This window comes from Nannospalax galili, unplaced genomic scaffold (assembly GCF_000622305.1).
Source record: "Nannospalax galili isolate Female #2095 unplaced genomic scaffold, S.galili_v1.0 scaffold363, whole genome shotgun sequence".
NCBI lineage: Eukaryota > Metazoa > Chordata > Mammalia > Rodentia > Spalacidae > Nannospalax > Nannospalax galili.
In genome coordinates, this window is record NW_008351176.1 from 84,461 (window position 1) to 106,365 (window position 21,905).

At 44.9% G+C, this 21,905-nt stretch overlaps 1 protein-coding gene across 8 annotated transcripts in view; it reads left to right on the plus strand.

The window, feature by feature from the left end:
- Dusp14 (dual specificity phosphatase 14) overlaps nucleotides 1-21,738 on the plus strand; it is a 22,065-nt gene extending 327 nt beyond the window's left edge. The window contains exons 1-3 of one of the 8 annotated variants that reach the window (XM_008848091.3): nucleotides 22-149; nucleotides 17,648-17,735; nucleotides 20,370-21,738. In XM_008848091.3, the coding sequence (XP_008846313.1) occupies nucleotides 20,525-21,121 (597 nt within the window). In that variant the 5' untranslated portion in view covers nucleotides 22-149; nucleotides 17,648-17,735; nucleotides 20,370-20,524 and the 3' untranslated portion in view covers nucleotides 21,122-21,738. Of the gene's footprint in view, nucleotides 1-21; nucleotides 150-193; nucleotides 488-1,431; nucleotides 1,536-17,644; nucleotides 17,736-20,369 lie in introns of those variants that run through there. The other 7 variants (XM_017801967.2, XM_008848088.3, XM_029553563.1 and 4 more) reach the window with 7 other exon arrangements.
- The last annotated feature ends 167 nt before the right edge of the window (nucleotides 21,739-21,905 follow it).

Sequence of the window (21,905 nt, forward strand, 5' to 3'; positions counted from 1 at the left end):
TGCGGACCCCGGGGAAGAGGGCAGCGGCGTGCTGGTAGCGTGCGCGCGTCCGTCGGGCGCGGGCGGAGGGAGCGGGAGGGAGAGCTGAAAGCTGGAGCGAGGCAGCAGCGCGGAGCCGGGAGCTGGGTCGCTGGATACGCGGCCGCTCGGTACGGGGTGCGGCAGGCGGGACGGGATGGACCTGCACCCGCCGGGCTGGGGCGGCAGGCGGGGCGACCGGGTCGCGCGACCCTCGACTCTGCAAACTTTGTGCGGGTGCCTGGGTCCCGGCGGCCTCAGGGTGTGGGGTGGGAGAGGCCGCGGCCGGGACCCTGCCCTGCTCCGTCCCCTTCCTCTGACCCTTTGCCGGCCGCCTCCGGGATCCCCCTCCCCGCCGTCAGCATCCCTCTGCGCTGAGCCCCGGGAGCCCCGGCGGCGTGTAGCTTGGATTGAAACTACTTGACTTTGAGCGACGCCAAGTATTCAACTTGAGTGTTTCTCTGCGGTGGTAGGTTGGCATGCACAGTGGTAACATACGGCTTTTGTTTCCTTCTGAAGTCTCCTTGCTCCGGAGAGAAGTTGAATTGTTTGGGGGTTGGGGTAGAAGGAGCGCAGTGGATTGTGTAACTATATCGTATTTAGGTGGATGTTGCTAGTGGTACCAGCTAGTGTTATGGTAACTGGGCATCTCGGAGGCAAGGAAGGCGGAATGGTTTATACATGCAGTTTTACTGTCTACGGATTTAAAAACAAAACAACACCGTGTACTTTCCAGCCAATAGGACCTTATGGCATTTGGCCTATGCTCGTTGGTTAGCTGTTCATTAGAATTTATAAGAGGTGGAGAGAGAGGGCTTTGCTTTCCCGTTGCAGAAGTAAAAACGGAGGCAATAATTCCGGATTCTTAACTGGCCTTAATGAAATATGGACCTAGAGGTTTAACCCAGTTTCCTGAAATTCTTGTTCCAAGTTTAAGGGAAGTCGGAACGTCTTCCCTAGGTTGTGCAGGTCAGAGGGGCCTGGGCTTGGGGTCTGCAGCGGCAGGTCGCCTCTACAAAGCTAAGTGTTTCTGGACAAGGCGCGACTTCTAATTGCTTGCTCTTTAAAACGAGGGAACAAAAGTGTCTATATTCTTTGCAAAGTTGTGTCTGGAAGCTCCGTTCCCTGGAGCTGCAATTTTGTTATTGTCTTTTGTGGACTCATAAAAGGCTCTCAGTCTCTGTTCCCTTGAGAAACAGGGAATGAGGCACCCCCAGAGTGAGTACCCGCCTCTTTGCGGGAGACACCTTAAGAATTCACATCAGGTCAGGTGAGGGCCAAGCATTCCCAGGAGGAGGGAGGAAAGAGCCTTGCACAGGGCTTGACACATGGGCCCCACTTCTGCCTCCAGCTCTGACTCACCTTCTGACGCTTGGAGGAGGAGAATCGCTGGTTGGTATTTTTGGCTTTCCCCCATAAAATGGGAGACAGTTTGCTTCATTCCAGTTCGTCTTAGCATCAGTGTGGAGCGTGGCTGTGCAGAGTTCTCTGAAATTCTTCATATTGGCTGACTGCAGGTATGCATTCTGAAAGATTCCTTACTAGAGTAGCATAAATATTTATTCATATCAGAAATAACCCGGATTGTAAGTAACCCAGGAAATCGTTCAAGACTTTAGCATTAAAATTAGTATTTTAGGGCCGGGCGTGGTGGCGCATGCCTTTGATTCCAGCACTCGGGAGGCAGAGGCAGGCGGATCTCTGTGAGTTCAAGGCCAGCCTGGTCTACATAGTGAGTTCCAGGACAGCTTGGGGCTACAGGGAGACTCTGTCTCAAAAAGCCCCCCCCCAAAAAAAAAGATGGGCTTTTAAGGTGGGAGCAGTTAGGTGGATTCCTTTGAGAGTGGGATTTTGTTTCAAGACAAATGGATCAAAAACATGTTTTTCCAACAAAGAAAAGCTTTAATCATCTCTATAAAAAATTAAAACTTTGCAAATGAGGTTCTAGCCTTTTGAGTATCTTCCTCAAAAGTAACTGCTATGTGCCTTTCTTTTAGTTTGTCATGCCGATTTGCATAAGTGATGTGTTAACAGTTATTTTAAAGTTGACTAGTGCTGTTTATAGAAATTTTTTTTCTAGAACAAGTAACATTCTTTAAAAATACAACTGATCATAAAATTAACTCCAAGACATGTTAATATTTCTCAGAGCAACAGGCAAGTGACTCCTTCACAAACAACTTGAAAGTAATTGAATCATTATGATGCTAGTGTTTACTGTCAGGTGCAAAATGAAAACTTTTCCATTAAAAAGCAAACGAAGGATCAACCTATTGTCTTTGCTCTTAGGAGGGCACAGGAGGGAGAGGAAGGCAGGGAGAGTTGCTAAAGCAACGGACAGCCTGGGTATAAACTTACAGAGCTAACATTTAAGGTGGCAGCTTCATTATTTATGAAATCTGGGATGAAGACAAAGGAAAGGAATGCGTTAATGGGGGCACAGCTCAAAACAGCAGTGTTAGGAAAGGGGTGACTTACAACAATCATGTCAGCAGTTTATGGGTTTTGATAACAAGCATTTATTAAGGCTTTTGCTATGCTAAAGGCACTACCTTGAGTGCTGAGATAGAAGGGAAATGAAATCCCAAGCTGACACACTAAAAGTGACATCCTCCCGGGGTTAGGCAGAGTGCTGAATATTCTGCATATTGTGACTTAATAACATGAAGATAAAGGAACAAAGTGAAAAGATAAGTTGATGAGCTATTTTAGTGTAACTAATTTTGTAGGCCCAGAAGCATAACCCCCTCTTTTATTTTTCTTCTCCCAACCTCCACTTTTTTCTAAGGACGACAGATACCTAACCTGAATTAAACAGGATTAATTTTTCCCTATAGCTTTTACCTCCTAAATACAAACTCTAAACAGCATAGTTGTTTTCACACCTTTCTCACTTTTGTTGTTATTATGTTGTTGTTTTGAGACAGGGTCTCCCTGTGGCCCCAGCTGGCCTGGAACTTGCTTATGTAGACCAGGCTAGCTTCAATCTCACAGAGCTCTACTTGCCTCTGCCTCCTGAGTGCTGGGATTAAAGGGGGGTGGTGTGTGCCACCACACACAACCCAGGCTTACTCCTTTTTCACTTTCATACAACATTCTTTTAGATCTTCTCTTTTGTTTGTTTGGTTGGTTGGTTTGGTGGGGGTTTTTTGCCAATATTTTTATTTATTTGTGTGTGTCAGTGTCTGTGTCTGTGTGTGCATATGCCACATGTGTATGGGTGCCTATGGAGGCCAGAAGAGTGCTTCAGATACCCTGGAGCTGGAGATACAGATGGTTACAAAATGCCTGATGTGAGTGCTCAGAACCAAATCCAGGTCCTCTGCAAGAGCAAGTGCTTTTAACTGCTGAGCCATCTCTCCAGCCCTGATTTGGTTTTTGCAACAGGTTCTCACTATGCAGCCCAGGGTGGCCTCAGCCTTGTGGTGATCCTCCTGCCTCTGCCTCTCAAATGCTGGGATTACAGGCATGTGCCTCCATACCACTATATCTTATCTCTCTCTCTCTCTGTCTCTATCTGTCACACTGTGTACACATGCACACACATATATAACTGCTTAAATTCCTGAACTATACTGGTTTTTTGTTTTTGTTTTTTTTTTTTAGGTCTTTTTGAGACAGGGTTTCCTTGTAGCCCCAACTGTCCTGGAACTCACTATGTAGACCAGGCTGGCCTTGAACTCACGGAGATCCGCCTGCCTCTGCCTCCCAAGTGCTGGGATTAAAGGTGTGCGCTACCACGCCCGGCAATATTATATTGTTTTTTAAGTTTCATCTATATTGTTGACTGAGATTGTGGCGAGTTCATTTTGGGGTGAACATGCCACAAATTCTCTGTCAGATGTTGATGGGCATCTGGGTTGTTTGTGGCCTGGGGCAATTATGACCAGTCCTGGGTGAGCCGTGCATATCTTCTGACTTACTCGGTTGTGTTCTTTGTCCAAAGTGGTTGTCCCAATTTACATTCCTTCAGTGGTGTCCACCTTGAAGTCATAATCCATGGATTTGCTGTTTAACCACAGTATGCTTGAATATTTCTTAAGTGAACAACTAAGTGACACCTTGTTTAGTTCCTAGTTTTGCTTGTACCAATGTATTTCTGTTTATTCCTGTTAAGTTACATGGTTTGGGCTAGCATGCCATCTAAACACCAGAACACCACTGTATTTAGCTGAAAAATACTCAGTAGACTCTTTCACTTGATTTCATTTGACAGTGTACCATAGTTATAGAAAATTTAAATATGCAAAATGAAGTGCTAAAAATAAAAATGTCTAGTACCTAGAACCTTTTAAGGATCTTGAGTGACTCCTATTCCTGGTGAATGCTTTGTGTCCAGCCCTAATGCTGTAGCGCATCAATCAAGTGTGATGTGTGCATTAACTCAGACCCATCCTTGGTAAAGGGAGGACAGGGACTCACACTTGTGTGTATGTTGTCTTTAAGAGACACAGAACACAGACTGTGGCTGTACTTCCAAGATGACAATGGCTTCAGTGCGCCAGATATAAAGAACACATTTAGAATGGCCCCCTAACTCTTCCTTAGTATGTAAGAGGCAATTTAGAAGGGCTGGAGAAATGGCCCAGTGGTTAAGAGCACTGACTGCTCTTGTAGAGGACCTGGGTTCAATTCCCAGCACCCACATGGCAGGTACAAACCGTTCTTAACTCCAGTTCCATGGGAATCGGAAGCCCTCTTCTGATCTCCTCAGCATTGCACAACACGGGAGCACTCATATACATGCAGGCAGTACACTCATACACATAAAATAAAAACAATAAATAAAATACTTTTTTTAAAAAAGAGTCAATTTAGTGTATACTTGTTACAGATAATTCCTGCTTTCTGAGCACGCTGTGGTGGGGCTTTGCCTGTATTTGGTTTTGTTAGCTGCTTTAAAGCTAAGGGAGGGGCATATGAGGTGGGGGGAGTCAGCTCAAGACAGTTATTCATTTCAGGTCTTTATTGAGTTTCTAGTACATGCTTAGTGTTGCACTTCTATGCTGAGAGCAGAAAGATGTGTGATTCTGTAGGTTTGCCAAGTGACCCTGGGGGAGGGGGGTCCTTTCTCACACCTGGAAAGATGATGAAAGAGTATGAGTTCAGAGCATATGGGAGCTGTAGTTCCTTTTTATTTCCTCTGTAAGGCATCTTAGAAAATGGTTAAATTGCCCTATTTTCAGTATTTACATAAGCCACAATACTTTCTTGCTTGTTAAAGATTTCCATATTCGGTTTTCAAGAAAACATACCAGTAAGAACAGGATTAAAAGAACCTTTTCATCTGAGTGATAGGGAGACAGACTTGTCTGTGTGCTTTGCTAACCCTTGCCCTTCCAGCTGGTGTTGTAGTCATTTGCCAGTGTCTTGTCAGCAGGTTCTGCTCAGCTCACCTGGGAACCTCCAGTTCTCACACTAACAGAGAACAACTTCCTGTCATGCACAGCCAGCTGTTTATTTCCCTCTGCCATTCCAATGAAAAGGACCCTTTTGAAAACCATGTACAACTGCAGGGCTTTCTTCTACCTTTGGCCCAGAGAGTTCTTGCATGCATCATGCATGACATATCACAGACTTTTCTTGGTTTTTATTTTTTTGAGACATGGTTTCCATGTAGCTACAGCTGGCCTGGAACTCTTGAAATGTAGACCAGGCTGGCCTCAATCTCACAGAGAGCCACCTGCCTCTGCCTCCTAAGTGCTGGGATTAAAGGCATGTGCCCACACACCTGGCTGAAGCAGGTTTCTTGACTCCTTAGGTCTTTGAGCTTGTGGGTACATATGAGAAAACGTGAGCAAGAGCATTCTGCTGCTTCTGACACATTGATATTTGCAAGGCAAAGAGAACATGCCAGCCTTCCACCCCTGGGAGAGGGAGAGGGTGGTGGGTAGGTATGAATTTACCAGAAGTGATTAGGATGCATTAGTGAAAATAAGATTAGGAGGGCTGGGGATGTCTCAGCAGTTAAGGGCACTGGGTGCTCTTGCAGAGGACTCGAGTTCAGTTCCCAGCACCCACGTGGGGGATGGGGGCCAACAACTGTCTGTAGCTTCAGTTCCAGAGGATCTGATGCTCTCTTTTGGCCTCCATGGGCATTGCACACATGGGTGCACTTACATACATGCAGGCAAAACACTCATACACATAAAATAAATATTTTAAAATTAAAGATTGGGGAGAATACTGTCAGCATTACAAGTTACATGCAAACTTGAAGTTGAGATTTTTCTTTTTAAAATTTTTCATTTATTTTTATTTTATGAATGTTTTGCCTGCATGCATGTAATGCACCTATATGTGCAATGCCTGAAGAGGGTGCTGGATTCCCCTGGAACTGGAGCTATAAATGGTTGTTAGTCACCATGTGGGTGCTGGAAACTGAACCTGGGTCTCTGCAAGAATAGCCAGTGTTCTTAGCCGCCATGCCATCTCTCCAGCCCCCAGGAATTGAGATTTTTCAGTGAAGAATTTTAGCCAGAAGTGGTGGCATATGCCCATAAACTTAGCACTTGGGAGGCAGAGGTAGGTATATCTGAGTCTGAGGCCAGCCTGGTCTACATAGTGAGTTTCAGGTCAGTCAAGGCTACATAGTGGGATACTGTTGCAAAAACAGAAAACAAAAAGTTCAAGGTCATCCTCTGAAACAGCAAGTTTGAAGCATGCCTGGGATATAGGGCACCTAGTCTCAGAAAAGAATTAATCATACATTATAAAGTCAAAGCTTTTATGGGGCCCCTTCTCTTCCTTCTCTTTTGAAACAGTGTCTCCTATTAATTCAATAGTTCTTTCCAACCTGTTGATTTTATTATTATTATTATTATTATTACTATTATTGTATGTGTACACATGAAGTGTATGTGCAGGCATGGGCACCACTGTATGCCTGTGGAGGTCAGAGGACAACTTTGTGGAGTCAGTTCTCTCCTTCTACCTTTAAATGGCTTCTTTGGATTGAACTCAGGTCACCAGACTTAGTGGCAAGTGCCTTAACCCATCTCTCCAGCTACCGACATGATTCTTTTATTTTTTTTAAAACATTTTATTTCTTATTTTTATGTGTATGAGTGTATTGCCTGCATGTGTGTAAGTGCACCTGTGTCATGCAATGCCTGTGGAGGTCAGAAGGAATCAGATCCCCTGGAACTGGAGCTACAGATGGTTGTTAGCCTCCATGTGGGTGCTGGGAATCGAACCCTGGTCCTCTGCAAGAGTATTCACTGCTCCTAACCAGTGAGCCTTCTCTCCAGCCCCCCGACATGATTCTTAAAGCATGTGTAGCAACAAAAACTAGTGGGGTAGAGATGAGCCTCGAGCCACTGTTGGTTGATCCCTGATTTGAACAAGAATAGACCGAAGTTCAGAAGTCTTCTCTTCTAGAGCATGAAATTTAGGAATGTTTTACCACTTAGTAATTTAGTCTTCCAAAGGGAACTATGCATACTGTTTCCTTCAAAATTTTCATTATTAAGATGGTCTTACTATGTATGTAGTTCAGACTGTCCTGACCTCAGCCCTTGAGTACTGGGATTGCAAGCTTGCATTATTATTCCCCGTTTATTATATTTTAGGAAGATTTTTTTGCTGGATATGGTGGTGTACGCCTTTAATCCTAGCACTCAGGAGGCAGAGGCAGTCGAATCTCTATGAGTTCAAGGCCAGCCTGGTCTACATAGTGAGTTCCAGGCCAACAGGTGCTACAGGGAGACCCTGTCTCAAAAAAGCCAAAAGAAGGAAAAAAAGATATTTTTGTTTTTCCAAGAGATAAGTAAAGCCAAGGTAGTAATCAGGATCCTTTTCTGACCCTCAACACCTGAAAACTTGCCTCAGCTCTTTGCTGTGGGGTGGCTCACCAGGCCAGCTCAGCTGTATGTCAGCATGGGAGGGGGTGTGGCTTCATAAAGTTTCCTCCAACCTGCTGAGGCCAGAGACTTCAGTTTCCCAACCTGCTCAGAAACTCAGTGGGTTTGATGCCTTTGATTGTGAAGAAAAATGGAAATTAATTTGGTATAAACATACAGACACAGAGGTCAGGTATATGATAAAGAGATCCTTGTAGGGAGATGGGTGAAGTTTGCTTCTGGAGTGTTGAGACATCAAAGGGTAAGATGACCAGAAGGTGATTGTTAACTCTGGAGGTCTTTCTAATTCAATTTATAAACTCTTTTTGTCTTCCTTAAAGTAATAGTGAACTTTTAAGGACTAAGATCTTAGAGAAATACCTGCATTTTCTGGCCCTGACTTTGTCAATTGTGAAGTTTTATTGTTAACATATGATTTTTTTCCTAAGTGCCTTGGCTTAATGTGTTCTCTTCATTAATGCTCACCGCTTAACCAAACATCTGTAACTCACATTTAATTTTTACCACTTCTTTAAACTTTTAAGGTATTATCTGCATAGGCTGTTGCACAAATTCATTTCAGATTATCACCATGCAGGCGCAGATGTAATTGTTAACTTTTGCAAGTATTTTGTGGGTTCATTTTGTACTGTATTTCTTCACAAAGACCATCTCATAGCGCTAGCAGTTTAGGATTTTGAGAGATTAGCATCTAGATCATAGATAAAGCACAAACACACTGACCTTACGTTCCTTTATTCTTTTCTCTCTGGACTGTTTGGGAGTCTTTGGATTGGCTGGGCAGCTGTGGTCAGGTTGAGTGGAGGTTCTGGTCCCAGAGGGCCTCCTCATGTTCTCCGTGGAGGCTGGAAAGCCCTCTTTACCTCTGTTTACATCTGATTCCTCATCTAGGAATGATTCTGATCTGTGAGGTGCTCAGCAGGCCACAGTGGCTCTAGTGGACAGGTGCTGTTTGCTCCAGCAGGTTCTATGAGACAGAGTGAGGCAGGTGAAGGAGCAACACCTCCCACAGGCAGATGTGGATGTAAATCATCTGGGATCTTATGAACTGCAGAATTTGGTCAGTAGGTCTTGGGATAGTGCCTGAAATTCTGCATTTCTGTCAAGCTCCTGGGGAAGCAGTGCTGCTGACATTGGGTCACACAGAGTAGGAAGGGGAAGTAGGAAACATCCAGTGGTCTTTTAGAATCTGAAAATGAGGCTCTTGCCAGGCATGGTGGCACATGCCTTTATTCCCAGCACTCAGGAAGCAGAGCAGGTGGATCTCAGTGAGTTCCTTGTTAACCTGTTCCAGGCAAGCCAGAGCTACATAGCGAGACCATGTGTCAAAAATAAGTAAGTGAGGGCCGGGTGTAGTGGCACATGCCTTTAATCCCAGCACTTGGGAGGCAGAGGCAGGTGGATCTCTGTGAGTTCAAGGCCAGCCTGGTCTACATCGTGAGTTCCAGGACAGCTGGGGCTACAGGGAGACCCTGTCTCAAAAAGACCAAAAAATAAATAAATAAATGAAATTAAAATAAGGTTCTTGAAAGGCAGTAATGGGGGTTGGCAAGATGGCTTAGCAGGTAAAGATGCTTGCCACCAAGCCTGACAACCTGTGTTTGATCCCTTACATGGTAGAAGAAGAGAACGAACACCTGCAAGGTGTCCTTTGTCCTGCATATAAAAAAGTTTTTTTAAAGCAAGTCAATAATGGCAACATGCCTTAAAATGGAGAGAAAGCGTACTAATCCAGTTTGTAAGACTACTCCATCTTCTACCAGGCATGGTGGCGCACGCCTTTAATTCCAGCACTTAGGAGACAGAGGCAGGAGGATCTCTGTGAGATCAAGCCCAGCCTGGTCTACATAGCAAGTTCCAGGCCAGCTGGTATTACAGGGAGACCCTGCCCCCCCCCCAAAAAAAACTCCATCTGCCATGATTTGATGTATTTTGGGTGTGTGACCCTAGCCCCTGAGAATTGTGGTCCTCAGAGTGGCAGTGTTGGGGTGATAGAGCTTGAAGACATGGGGCCTACCACAAAGTCATTAGGTCATTAGAGCATCACACTCAGATTAAGGATTGATGTTGTTTTAGAGTGAGTTTTCATAAGAGCAACTTGTCCTAAAGAGCCAGGCTGGCCCCTTCCTGGTCTTTGGCTTCTTGTGTCTTCCTATATCTCCCTTCAGCATATGATCCCACCATGGTGCCATCCACTGCATTGTGATGCAGCCAGAGGTTGTACTTATGGAGCTGACCTTGTATGTTCAGCCTCCAAGTCTGTGAGCTAAATAAAGCTCATTAAAGAGGAGGAGTACTGGAGGCTGGAGAGATGGCTCAGTGGTTAAGAGCACTGACTGCTCTTGCAGAGGACCCGGGTTCGATTCCCAGCACTCACACGGTGGCTACAAACTGTCCTTAACTCCAGTTCCAGGGGAATCTGAAGCCCTCTTCTGACCTCCACAGCATTGCACGACACGGGCACACTCACATACATGCAGGCAATACACAAATATACATAAAAATAATAAAATATAAAAAAAGAGGAGGAGTACTGAGATTGAACCCAGGGCCTCATATATACTAAACATATGTTCTACCCCTGAGATACATAAAAGGCAAAGTAAAATCAGTCGACAATGGTGAAAACTTAGTAGTTCTTTGGGTATAGTATATCTTCTATTGCTATAATAAAATACCTGAGACAGGGTGCTATTGAAAGAAAAATAAAGGGCTGGTTTTAGATCCGGCACTTGAGCGGCAGAGGCAGGTGGATCTCTGTGAGATTGAGCCCAGCCTGATCTACATAGCATCAGGGAGGTGGAGGCAAGAAGATCAGGAGTTCAAGGCCAGCCTGGACTACACAGGACCCTGTCTCAATATTATTTTAATTTTTCTGAGACAGGATCTCCTTTTAGCCCCATCTGGCCTAGAACTTGCTATGTAGACCAGGCTGGCCTTGATCTCACAGAGATCCACCTGCTTCTGCCTCTCAAGTGCTGGATCTTAAAATTTAAAAGATAAAACAAATTAAATTCTATCTAGGCATGGAGACTTAGGCCTGTAATTTCAGTAACTTGGGGAAGCTGAGGCAGAGTGGCAAGTTCAAGGATTTTCTGGGCTATAGAATGAAATTAAGATCAGCCTGAGCAACTTAGAAAGACACTGTTTGGGGGCTGGAGAGATGGCCCAGCATCTTGCAGAGGATGCACATGGCGTCCATAACTCCAGTTCCAGGTGATCTGACCCTCTTTTGACCTCCTCAGGCATTGCACTACAGGGGTGCACTTACACACACTCAGATACTTAAAATAAAAATAATAAAATATTTTTAAAAAACTCTTCAAAAAAGACACTACTTTAAAATTTTAAGGCTAGGGATATAGCTCAGTAGTAGAGCACTTGCCTGGCGTGTGTGGGGTCCCAGCACCATTCTCCCCCTCCGTTTTTTTTCAATTCCAGAATACCTCATGGTACCTGAAAGAATAGTCCATCTTATATAGTTACATCTAAGTCTCTTCTCCTTGTTCATTTTATTCCAGCATGGAAGGTCATCAGATTTATTATATAGAACTAAACTTGCTTTATGGTTTGAGACAAGGTCACACTCTTTAGCCCATGCTGCTCTGGAACTCAAAGTAGTCTTCCTGGCTCAGCCTCCTAAATTCTGGGGTTACAGGTATGAGATACCACACCTAGCCTAGAACCAAACTTATTAAAATTTGTGTTTATATCACTATCCCCCCCCAGTTCTATCAAATGGAATGCCTCATTTGGCTGTGTTACATTCCATAGCTGTAGTTGGCTAGCTTCATACAATGATGAGCTTACTTGAGTTTAGCAAATATGTCCATGTGAGGTCATACTATATAGGAGCTGCTTGACAGATGTGTGTCACACTGCCAAGGGAGTACAAGTGGCTGAATAGGGTGGTGACTATAGTGTTTGGTTGTTGATTTGGGTTTGATTTTGGGTTTTTTGAGGTGGTATCTCACTCTGTAGTCCAGGTAGCCTGAAACTCACCATATAACCTAGGCTGGTCTTGAAGCCAACACAACATTCCTGCCTCAGCTTCTGAAGTACTAGGATGACAAATCTTTTCAGCCTTATGTGAACACATATCCTCATCCAAGAACACTGTTGTATCATTTGATATGGTAGGGAAAGCAAAATGACCATCCCTCCCAAAGTAGGACATAAAGGTATTCCAGCCAAACTGCTCCCTTGACAGTTCAGAGTAGTTTGGGAATACCTTTTATTTTGCTTTACTTCAACATGAATATTACACAGTATTTGAATTTTATTCTTAATCCTCTGTCAGAAAGTTGTTTTTCCTTAATGAAAGATTGTCATGATTTTATGAGTGAATATTTTACGCTGGACGTTGCAGCCCATGCCTGTAATCCAAGCACTTGGGAAGTGGAGGCAAGAGGATCAGGAATTCCAGGCCAACCTCAGCTGCATAGTCAGTTCAGTGGTAGTCTGGCCTCTCTTAGATCCTATCTCAAAACAACAATGCCAACAACAAAAAACCTCAACAGCAGCAACAAAAAAAGTGACTATTTTAACTTTTCCTCCAGTGGAACACATTTGTGGTTTAATAGTGAAAATAAATGAGAAAAGTAACATTTACTTATGACAGTGGAGGTTAAAATGCTTCTATTTTAAAAGGAATGACTTTATACTTTTTTGGGTTTCTTTTGGTCTTTTTGAGACAGGTTCTCCCTGTAGCCCCAGCTGTCCTGGAACTCACTATGTAGACCAGGCTGGCCTTGAACTCACAGAGATCCACCTGCCTCTGCCTCCCTAGTGCTGGGATTAAAGGCGGCTTGTTTTTTAAAAGAACTAGATAGATGCTTATAGAGGGAAAAATGTGATTATATAGCTTTTTTTGAGTATAGAAAAATAACAGTGTAGGGACTGGAGAGATGGCTTAGTGGTTAAAAGCAATTGCTGCTGTTGCAGAAAACGCAAGTTCAGTTCCCAACAAATAACATAGGGCATCTCACAAGCACCTGTAACTCCAGCCTCAGAAGAATCCAGCATCCTCTTGTGGCCTCTGTTTTCACTTGCACTCACATGTGCATGTACCCACACACAGACACACACACATACACTTTTTTTTTTTTTTGGTCTTTTTGTGACAGGGTCTCCCTGTAGCCACAGCTGTCCTGGAACTCACTATGTAGACCAGGCTGGCCTTGAACTCACAGAGATCCACCTGCCTCTGCCTTCCAAGTGCTGGAATTAAAGGTGTGCATGCTACCATGTCCAGCACATACACATAATTTAAATCTTTTTTTTTTTTTTTAAGTAACAGTATAGGTCTCTGATGTGTACCCCAGCCCTCTTATGTTCCTAAAGCTGAGACTATTGTAATTATTTGCATAGTCCTCTCTAGACCTTCTACATTACTATGGCCACTTTAGGCTTTTCAAACATGAGAAAGAAAAACAGAATTTTACTTCTTTAACTGCTGATGCTAGTGGTTGTCAGCATTAAGAAGAGAAAAGCAGCTTCCATGGCACTCAGGTGGATGTTGTGAACAGGCTTGGTCCCCATGTAGCTGTTCATTCGTGTTGGCATTCTTCCAGGTGTGGATGCCAGTGCTTAACCACAGGGCTAGTGCCCTGGTGCCTGTAGCTCTTCATGCTGGGAGCAAGAGCAGCTAGCTTGTACACTACTGAGACCGTAGGCTCATGGATAGACACTTTACACTTTGTGAGCACCTAGTGCCAAGGCCTCATTGGGTAGCCCTAGCTGGCCTTGAGCTTGCTGTGGTCCTTCTGCCTCTGTCCCCTGAGTGCTAGGATTATAGACAGGCACCAAGCTTGACATCCCTGGCATTTCTTATGCTTAGTCCGTCTTGTTTGTGTTTGTGGTTTGGTGTGTTTTTTTGTTTTTGTTTTTCTGGTCTTTTTGAGACAGGGTCTCCCTGTAGCCATAGCTGGCCTGGATTCAGTATGGAGACCAGGCTGGCCTTGAACTCACAGAGACCCGCTTGTCTCTGCCTCCCAAAGTACTGGGACTAAAGCCCTGTGCCACCATGTCAGGCTTTGCTTTTTTCTTTTTTTTAGACAGGGTCTCATCACGGACCTGAACTTGTTTGCTATGTAGACCAGGATGGTCTTAAATTCACAGAGTTCTGCCTCCTCAGCTTCTGAGTGCTGGGATTAAAGGCACGCCACCACACCTGGCTCTTATACCTGGTTTTAAGAGGTCTCCAATGCTCACCCCCCACCCCCACCCCCACCTTTCTGGGGTTGATTTACCACAGCGCTTCCTGTCTGCCTTTGTTGGTGTCCCATTATCATTCCCCTTGTAAGGAAACTATTATTTCTCTCGATAAGAAGAAAATGCAGAGCCAGGCATGTTGGTGCATGCTTTTTAGTTCCCGCATTTGGTAGGCAAAGACAGGCAGATCTCTTATGAGATTGAGGTCAGCTTGATCTACATAGTGAGTTCCAGGTCAGCTGGGTAGGGCTACAGAGGTCCTGTATCAATAAAATAAAATAATATAAGCAAAAAAGAAGAAAATGCAACTGCAGAGCAGCTTGGGGAGGCTGATTTGGACACTGTGGATGGCAGCATGGATGTTCAGAGTTCTCCCAGCCAGCCTGGTACACCATAGGCCAGGATGGGAAGCAGGAGGGCACTGGCAACCTTTGATCCTGCACCTATGGGCCAGACTCTCCCAGGGGACCTCCTTTCTCTGTCTCCCAGCACACACGTTCTGAGTTGAGTTTGGGGTGCCTCTGATGTAATGCTGTGGACTTTTTGAATTCTTTACATTCACATTCTGCCATTCTTTGAACTGGCCAAACTATGCTGCTTATGCCCACACTGGGTCAGCACCTTGCTAGGGTCCTTCTGCCATGAGGAGGGTGTATAGGCTGTGGCAGTGCTCTCTTTAGGATACTTGGTGACTGGAGCAGTGGAGCTCAAGCCCATCTGGGTTCAAACTTTTCTGTCAGCAGTGTTTAAAGGCGTTCTCCTCAGGCAGGTACAGGACCCTGTCCTTCACTACAGGCCCTGACTGCTGAGCTTCAGCATTTTGAGCAGGTGTGCTGGCATGTAACTGAGTGGCAGCAGCAGGGACAGAGCACCGCGTCTGTCTTGCTTGGATTCTGCCTGGAGGACTTGCAGTCTGTCTTCCCTGTCAATGCCAAACGTGAGCAATAACAGGCACAACTCGGCCTAGTTGCACAGGCTCAGCCCCTGGGAAGACCACCTCGCTGAAAAGGCCACCAACCTAGGTGCCTAGTTCAGGAGGGTCAGTGACTCCTCGGAAGGCAGGATTATTTGGGTGAGCACAGTCTGAGTCCCTCCTAACTAGGCAACTAGGCAACCTATTTGGAAATTCGACTATCATCTTCCAAATTTTCCACACTTAGGAGGGAGTTCCAACAGTTTGAATTTTGTGTTTTTTTGCCCGGTGCTTTCCCATTTTAAACTTAGGAGGATTCTGCCAGGGAAACCCTGGGAAAGGATATGCTTGCCCACTGCTGCTGCCCTGCTCACTTTTGCCACCCAACTCACGCATTTTCTCATGTCATCATTTCCTCTGCCAGCTTAGGATGAGCTTGCACCTGTAGTCCTCCTGGACCCCGGTGGCGTGAACCAGCTGACAGATGTGGTGCTCCAAGAAGGCAGCATTCTGAATACCTCAGCCTTGACAGGGGATCCTAGATACTACAGTGCTACACTGCTCGAACTGTCCCTGACCAATATCAGCAGTGCCTAGGAAATGCAAGTTTCCAGTCCTGCTCCAGAACACCAGAATCAGAAACTGGGGCAGGGCCCAGTAGCCTGTGTCCTAACAAACCTCCCAGGAGGGTTTGATAAGAAAACAACTTCACTGTGCTAGAACTGGTTTGGGTTTGGAGGAAGGGAGAAGTGTAGGGTCTTATGAAGCCCAGGCTGGTCTCAGACTTGGTATATAATCTTAAACTCATCTTCCTGCCTCTACCTCCCAAGTGCTGGGATTACAGGCCTATGCCCCTGTGCCCATTTCCAGAACTATGGTTATTTTGGTTTTGTTTTGTTTTAACATTTCTTTATTGGGGGAGGGGGAGGAACTCACCATAGCTCATGTATCGAGGTCCTGACAATTTGTGGGAGTCTGGGAATCTGCTCTCCTCTTCTGTCATGTGGATTCTGGGGCTCTAACTCAGGTCCTCAGGCTTGGCAAGTGCCTTTACCTGATGAGCTATCTTGCCTGACCCAGAACTGTTTTGTAAATGTGTATTCCTTTGGTGCTGCTGGGGAGTATCAAGCCCAGGCACTCACACATGCTGAGCAAGCACTTTACCACTGAGCCCTTAAAATTGTCTTTGAAACTATTTTATTCTAGTGTTCTTTTTTCTTTCCTTTCCTTTTGTTCCCCTCAGTGTATAGCCCAGGGTAGCCTTGAATTCATGATCCTCCTGCCACAGCCTCCTGAGTGTGGGGGTTATAGGTTTGCCCCACCATACCCAGCTTTCTAAACTATTTTAAAGTTATATGTCACATGACCCAGGCTTTACGCCTAGGTATTTAAACAAGAAAAAGGAAAACATCTCCACAAAGGTCTACCCTTGAGCATTTGTAGTGGGTGTACTTAAAATAGTCATAAACTATAAGTGGATAAATCATGTACATACACAGTGGAGTACTGGTCAGCAGTAAAAAGAAATGAGTTATTGTATACCCAGTATCATTGATGAACCTTAGACTGCTGAAAGAAGCCAGACCCCCATGAAAATTTAACATTTTAAAGCCAAGCATGGTAGCACATGCCTCTAATCCCAGCACTCAGGAGACTGTCAGGATTGAGAGTTTGAAGCCAGCCTGGGCTACATAGGCAGTTTTAGGCTAGCCAGCCAGGGCTACATAACAAGACTCTGTCTCAAAAACAAAAAGAACAACACAAGTAAAATGGGGGTAGAGGGCAAGGAGAAGTGGGTTATAAAGGAACATGAAATTTGAGGGGGTGTGGATGCCTATTATTTTGAGGTCATGTGTCTGTCAAAACTCATTAGGTGGAACACTCAGTCAGGTTATGTCAGTTTGCACATGGTCTGCACCTTAGCAAAGCTGTAACAGTGAAAATGTCAGTGTGATGCTTACCTGGGTAGGCCAGGGGATTCAGATGAGAGGAGAATGGGTCTGGGGATCTTCATGGGCGCTCGTCTTACACATAATGAACAAAATAAGAGGGCTAAGATGGAGAGGAGAGTGAAATCACATTGTTCTCCTGAGCAGCACAGTCTGCGGCCGGCATTGCAGTTCTGCTGTCTGTGAAGCTATCCTCGGTCCCATGTCTTAAGACGTCACTCCTAACCAACCACTTCGTACTCCTGTACCCACTACGTGTCAGTCACTGGTAGTGTCTTACCTTCCCTGTCTCTTGCTTGACTGCTCTTCCCACTCTTGGATCTGGCCCAGTTCCTCATGCTCCCAGGTTGGCAGAGAGTGCCGGGGAGGAGTGGTGGCTGAGCCTTGTATCCCTTACAGGCCCAGTGAGCATTCTGCAATGCCCTAAAAATTGTATTGACATGGTGTGGTCCCTGAATCACCTCTGGTAAAAGGTTTTGTCTTTTAAATATTTGACATATCATGGGTCTGTCATTAACAAATGGCTGAGCCTTGGGTTGATACTTCCTACAGTGCTTAAGAACACATCAGAAATGTTCCGCAGACTTCCTGCTTCCTAGATTCATTCCAAATTTGATTTAGCAGTAAAACCCAGGAGGAATTCCAATGGGCTTCCTGACCAGCCATGTCCTTGTCTCTTTGTCTTCCAGCAGATCTGATTTATCCACTGTAACCAGCATTGCCCACCTAAGACCTTCTGGATCCAGATCAAGGGTTCCTGTTCACTGGACTCCTTAGCACGTGAGTAGCTAAGGCTGTACTACCACCTCTTTATAAGCTGGGATATTCTCATCTGATAGAAAATGTCTAGGATAGCCGGTGTGGTGGCCTGGTCTACACTACATAGTGAGTTCCAGGTCACCTGGGGCTACAGGGAGACCCTGTCTCAAAAAAAGACCAAAAAAAAAAAAAAAAAGCCGGGCGTGGTGGCGCACGCCTTTAATCCCAGCACTTAGGAGGCAGAGACAGGCAGATCCTCTGAGTTGGAGGCCAGCCTGATCTACAGAGTTCGTTCCAGGCAGCTGGAGCTACAGGGAGACCCTGTCTCAAAAAGACCAAAAAAAAAAAAAAAGAAAAAAAGAAAACATCTAGGTTTCCTATGATACCAGGCAGGATTAGACATTCCTCAGTGTGCACAATTATTAAGCATTGTGATTTTTTTCTTTTTTTGGTCTTTTTGAGACACGATCTCCCTGTAGCCCCAGCTAGACTGGAACTCTCTATGTAGACCAGGCTGGCCCCAAACTCACAGAGATCCTCCTGCCTCTGCCTCCCAAGTGCTGGAATTAAGGTTTGTGCCACCATGCCTGGCTTAAGCATTGTGATTTTGCAGTGAGATAAAGTGGTATGTCTAAAATGATGGCTCAGTGGTTAAGAGAGCGTCTGCTCTTGCTGAGAACCCAGGGTTAGAGAGAACCCAGCACTCATATGATGGCTAACAACCATTTGTAACTCCAGTGCCAGGGGATCTGATGCCCTCTTCTATCCAGTGCCAGGGGATCTGATGCCCTCTTCTATCCAGTGCCAGGAGATCTGATGCCCTCTTCTGCCATCCACGGGAACTGCATACGTATGGTGTAGTTAATTTAACATGCAGGCAAAACACTCATACACATAAAAATAAAAAAATTAGATCTCAGGAAAACAATAAATTATCTTTTTCCCTTTTTTTGGTCTTTTTGAGACAGGGTCTTCCTGCAGCCCCAGGCTGGCCTCGATCTCATTGAGATCCACCTGCTTCTGCCTCCCGAATGCTGGGATTAAAGCCATCTTTTTCCTTTTGAGACAGTTTCTCATTGAGTAGCCAAGGCTGGCCTGGAACTCACTTCTTCTTGATGTAGGCTATCATTCCCAGCTTAATTTTATGACTACAAATATATACAGCTTATCCTATGACTACAAATATATGATTTGTATATATGATTGCATGATCATATATATTTAAATATGATTACAAATACATAGAGATTTTATAGTAGACATTCTACTAATGAGAGAACATAGACCTCAGATACTGAACTAAAGTAATTTTAATTCGACACATATCTGAATCCAGTAGAATTCGTTTGGGAGCTTAGAATTGTCAGAGGAGAGTAGAACTATCATTTAGCTCTACCATGTGTCAGGTCACATAAAAGTCCTATTTAACTGATTGATAGGGATAAACTTTTAAGATCATGGCCGTCAAAGCTAGGGTTTAGCTCAGTGATAGACTGTTCTAGATTCACTCTCCAGCACCCACAACTAAGACTTTCAAATTATCTGGGATTATTTATTTCCATGGAAAGACCACAGTACAGTCGCCAAATTTAATTTTACTTCCAGGGTGTTTGTTATAAAAATGATAAGGGGCTGGAGAGATGGCTCAGGGTTAAGAGCACTGGCTGCTCTTACAGAGGACCTGGGTTTGGTTCCTAGCACCCACATGGCAGCTAACAATTGCCCATAACTCCAGTTTCAGGGGGTCTGACACTCTCTTGACCTCTCTGGGCATTGCACAACATGGGTGCACTTACATACATGCAGGCAATACACTCATACACATAAATTAAAATGAAAATAATACAGATTTTTAAAAAATGGTAAGAAGTAGGTATTTTGGGGCTGGCAAGATCCACTAAGCCTGAAAACCTGAGTTCAGTCCCCAGAACTTACATGGTAGAAAGAGAACCAACGCCTGCAAGTTGTCCTCTAATCTCTACACACACACACACACACACACACCCCACTAAATAAATGTAAAAAATAATTTTGTTAAGTGAGTGCTTTTTCTTTTGAGGCGGGGTCTCCTTGTAGCTCCAGCTGGCCTGGAACCTATAGTCCAGGCTGGCCTCGATCTCACAGAGATCTGCCTGCCTCTGCCTCCCTAAGTACCTGGATTAAAGGTGTGCACCACCACGCCCTGCCAATGTGAGATAATCCTCATAACCTCCTTAAGTCTAGAATTAGGTTTAGGAAATGGTGGGAGTGAGCTGTGGGAGTGGGAAATATTTGAGGACATGGCTCTGTGGAGAGCACAATTTCTGATCACTGGTTAGGGTGCTCAGCAGTAGAGATTTGCCTAGCTAGCTGAAGGCTCTGGGTTTGAACCTCAGCACTAAAAAATCAGACTTCTTAATCATCAAGAACTGCCCCTCCCTTCAGTAAGAGCAGGACTCTGCCAGGTGGTTCCTAACTGCCAGGAACCAGTTAGACATGTTTTCTGTCTTTAGCTTTTCTAAAAATAGGTAACTATTTTCACTGAAGGTTTTTTTCTTGAAACAGCTTAGCTTCATATTGATTTTACATATTGGCATTGCAGGCTACTTCTGTTAATCAATAGAAAATGATGTGTCTACTTCTAATTCTTCCCCCTTTCTCTTCCCCTTCCCCAAGCTCTGTAGAAGGCTGTGATGAATCTGTAGCAAGTAAAGGACTGACAAATCCTGTGTCTTGCAGAAAGGAGACTACACTTTTGAGTTCACTGGTGGAAGACGCCCTGACTCTCTGGTTTTGCCCTCGATGATGCAAGTGTGACTGCTGGCATCTTCATGAGCTCCAGAGGTCACAGCACACTCCCACGGACTCTCATGGCTCCTCGGATGATTTCCGAGGGAGACATAGGAGGCATTGCTCAGATCACCTCCTCTCTCTTCTTGGGCAGAGGCAGTGTGGCCTCCAACCGGCACCTCCTCCAGGCCCGAGGCATCACCTGCATCGTTAATGCTACCATTGAGATCCCCAATTTCAACTGGCCCCAATTTGAATATGTTAAAGTGCCTCTGGCTGACATTCCTCATGCCCCCATCAGACTGTACTTTGACACAGTGGCTGACAAGATCCACAGTGTGAGCAGGAAGCATGGGGCTACCTTGGTGCACTGTGCTGCTGGGGTGAGTCGCTCGGCCACTCTCTGTATCGCATACCTGATGAAATACCACAATGTGTGCTTGCTGGAGGCGTACAACTGGGTGAAAGCCCGAAGGCCTGTCATCAGGCCCAACGTGGGCTTCTGGAGGCAGCTGATAGACTATGAGTGCCAGCTCTTTGGGAAGTCGACAGTTAAGATGGTACAGACACCTTATGGCGTCGTTCCAGATGTTTATGAGAAAGAGTCCCGACACCTGATGCCTTACTGGGGGATTTAATGCCAGCACAGCCTGTATCAGCAGCCCCCAAGCAGTACCAGCATCTGCTACACATGGTCTGCTTCCCTCTTCATCTTTTCAAATGGTTGACTTTTGGTTCTCCCTCAAGTGTTTTTACACTGGGTGTCTGAGTTTATTTTAAGAAACAGGGAGGGGAAATCCATACATTGCTAGTAACATTTTTAAAACTGGCATTTTGAAATAGTGATTATGAAAATCTTTAACTGGCCTTTAATCATTTTTAACAATTGGAACAATGTAGGAAACTGTTTCTCCTTTCTTCTGGCTCCTGTGCCTTTTGGCACCCTGGCAGGTGCAGGAGGAGCTCAGTGCAAAGATCACTCTGGGCCCTGATTAACCCTCTAGAGACCAGCTTTGCCCAAGGCTGCCAACCAGACAGCTGCTTAGGGAAAATCAAGACCAGCTTCAGTCTACTGGATTAGCCCAACTGTTTCTTTTCCTCTCTATTACTTAGTGACTCTATATAAGTTAAATTAACCTTTGTTAATTTAGTTGATAAGTAATTATAATGAAATCTGCTGCAAAAGCCCTCTTGAAATCAGCGTGCCCCAGGATTATATTAGCATTATTTTTAATAAATATATCTGCTTAACAAACCTTTTACTAATCATTTCAGGGTGTGTATGTGCATGTGTGTTGGGGAAAGAAAGATGCTCATCAATAACTGTTCAACTATGGCTCTTAGGACAGTTGTGGTCACCACTTAAAAATAGAAGCCCCAGCGGAATTATGTCAGCATTTCACATCCTTTTAGATGAGCAGA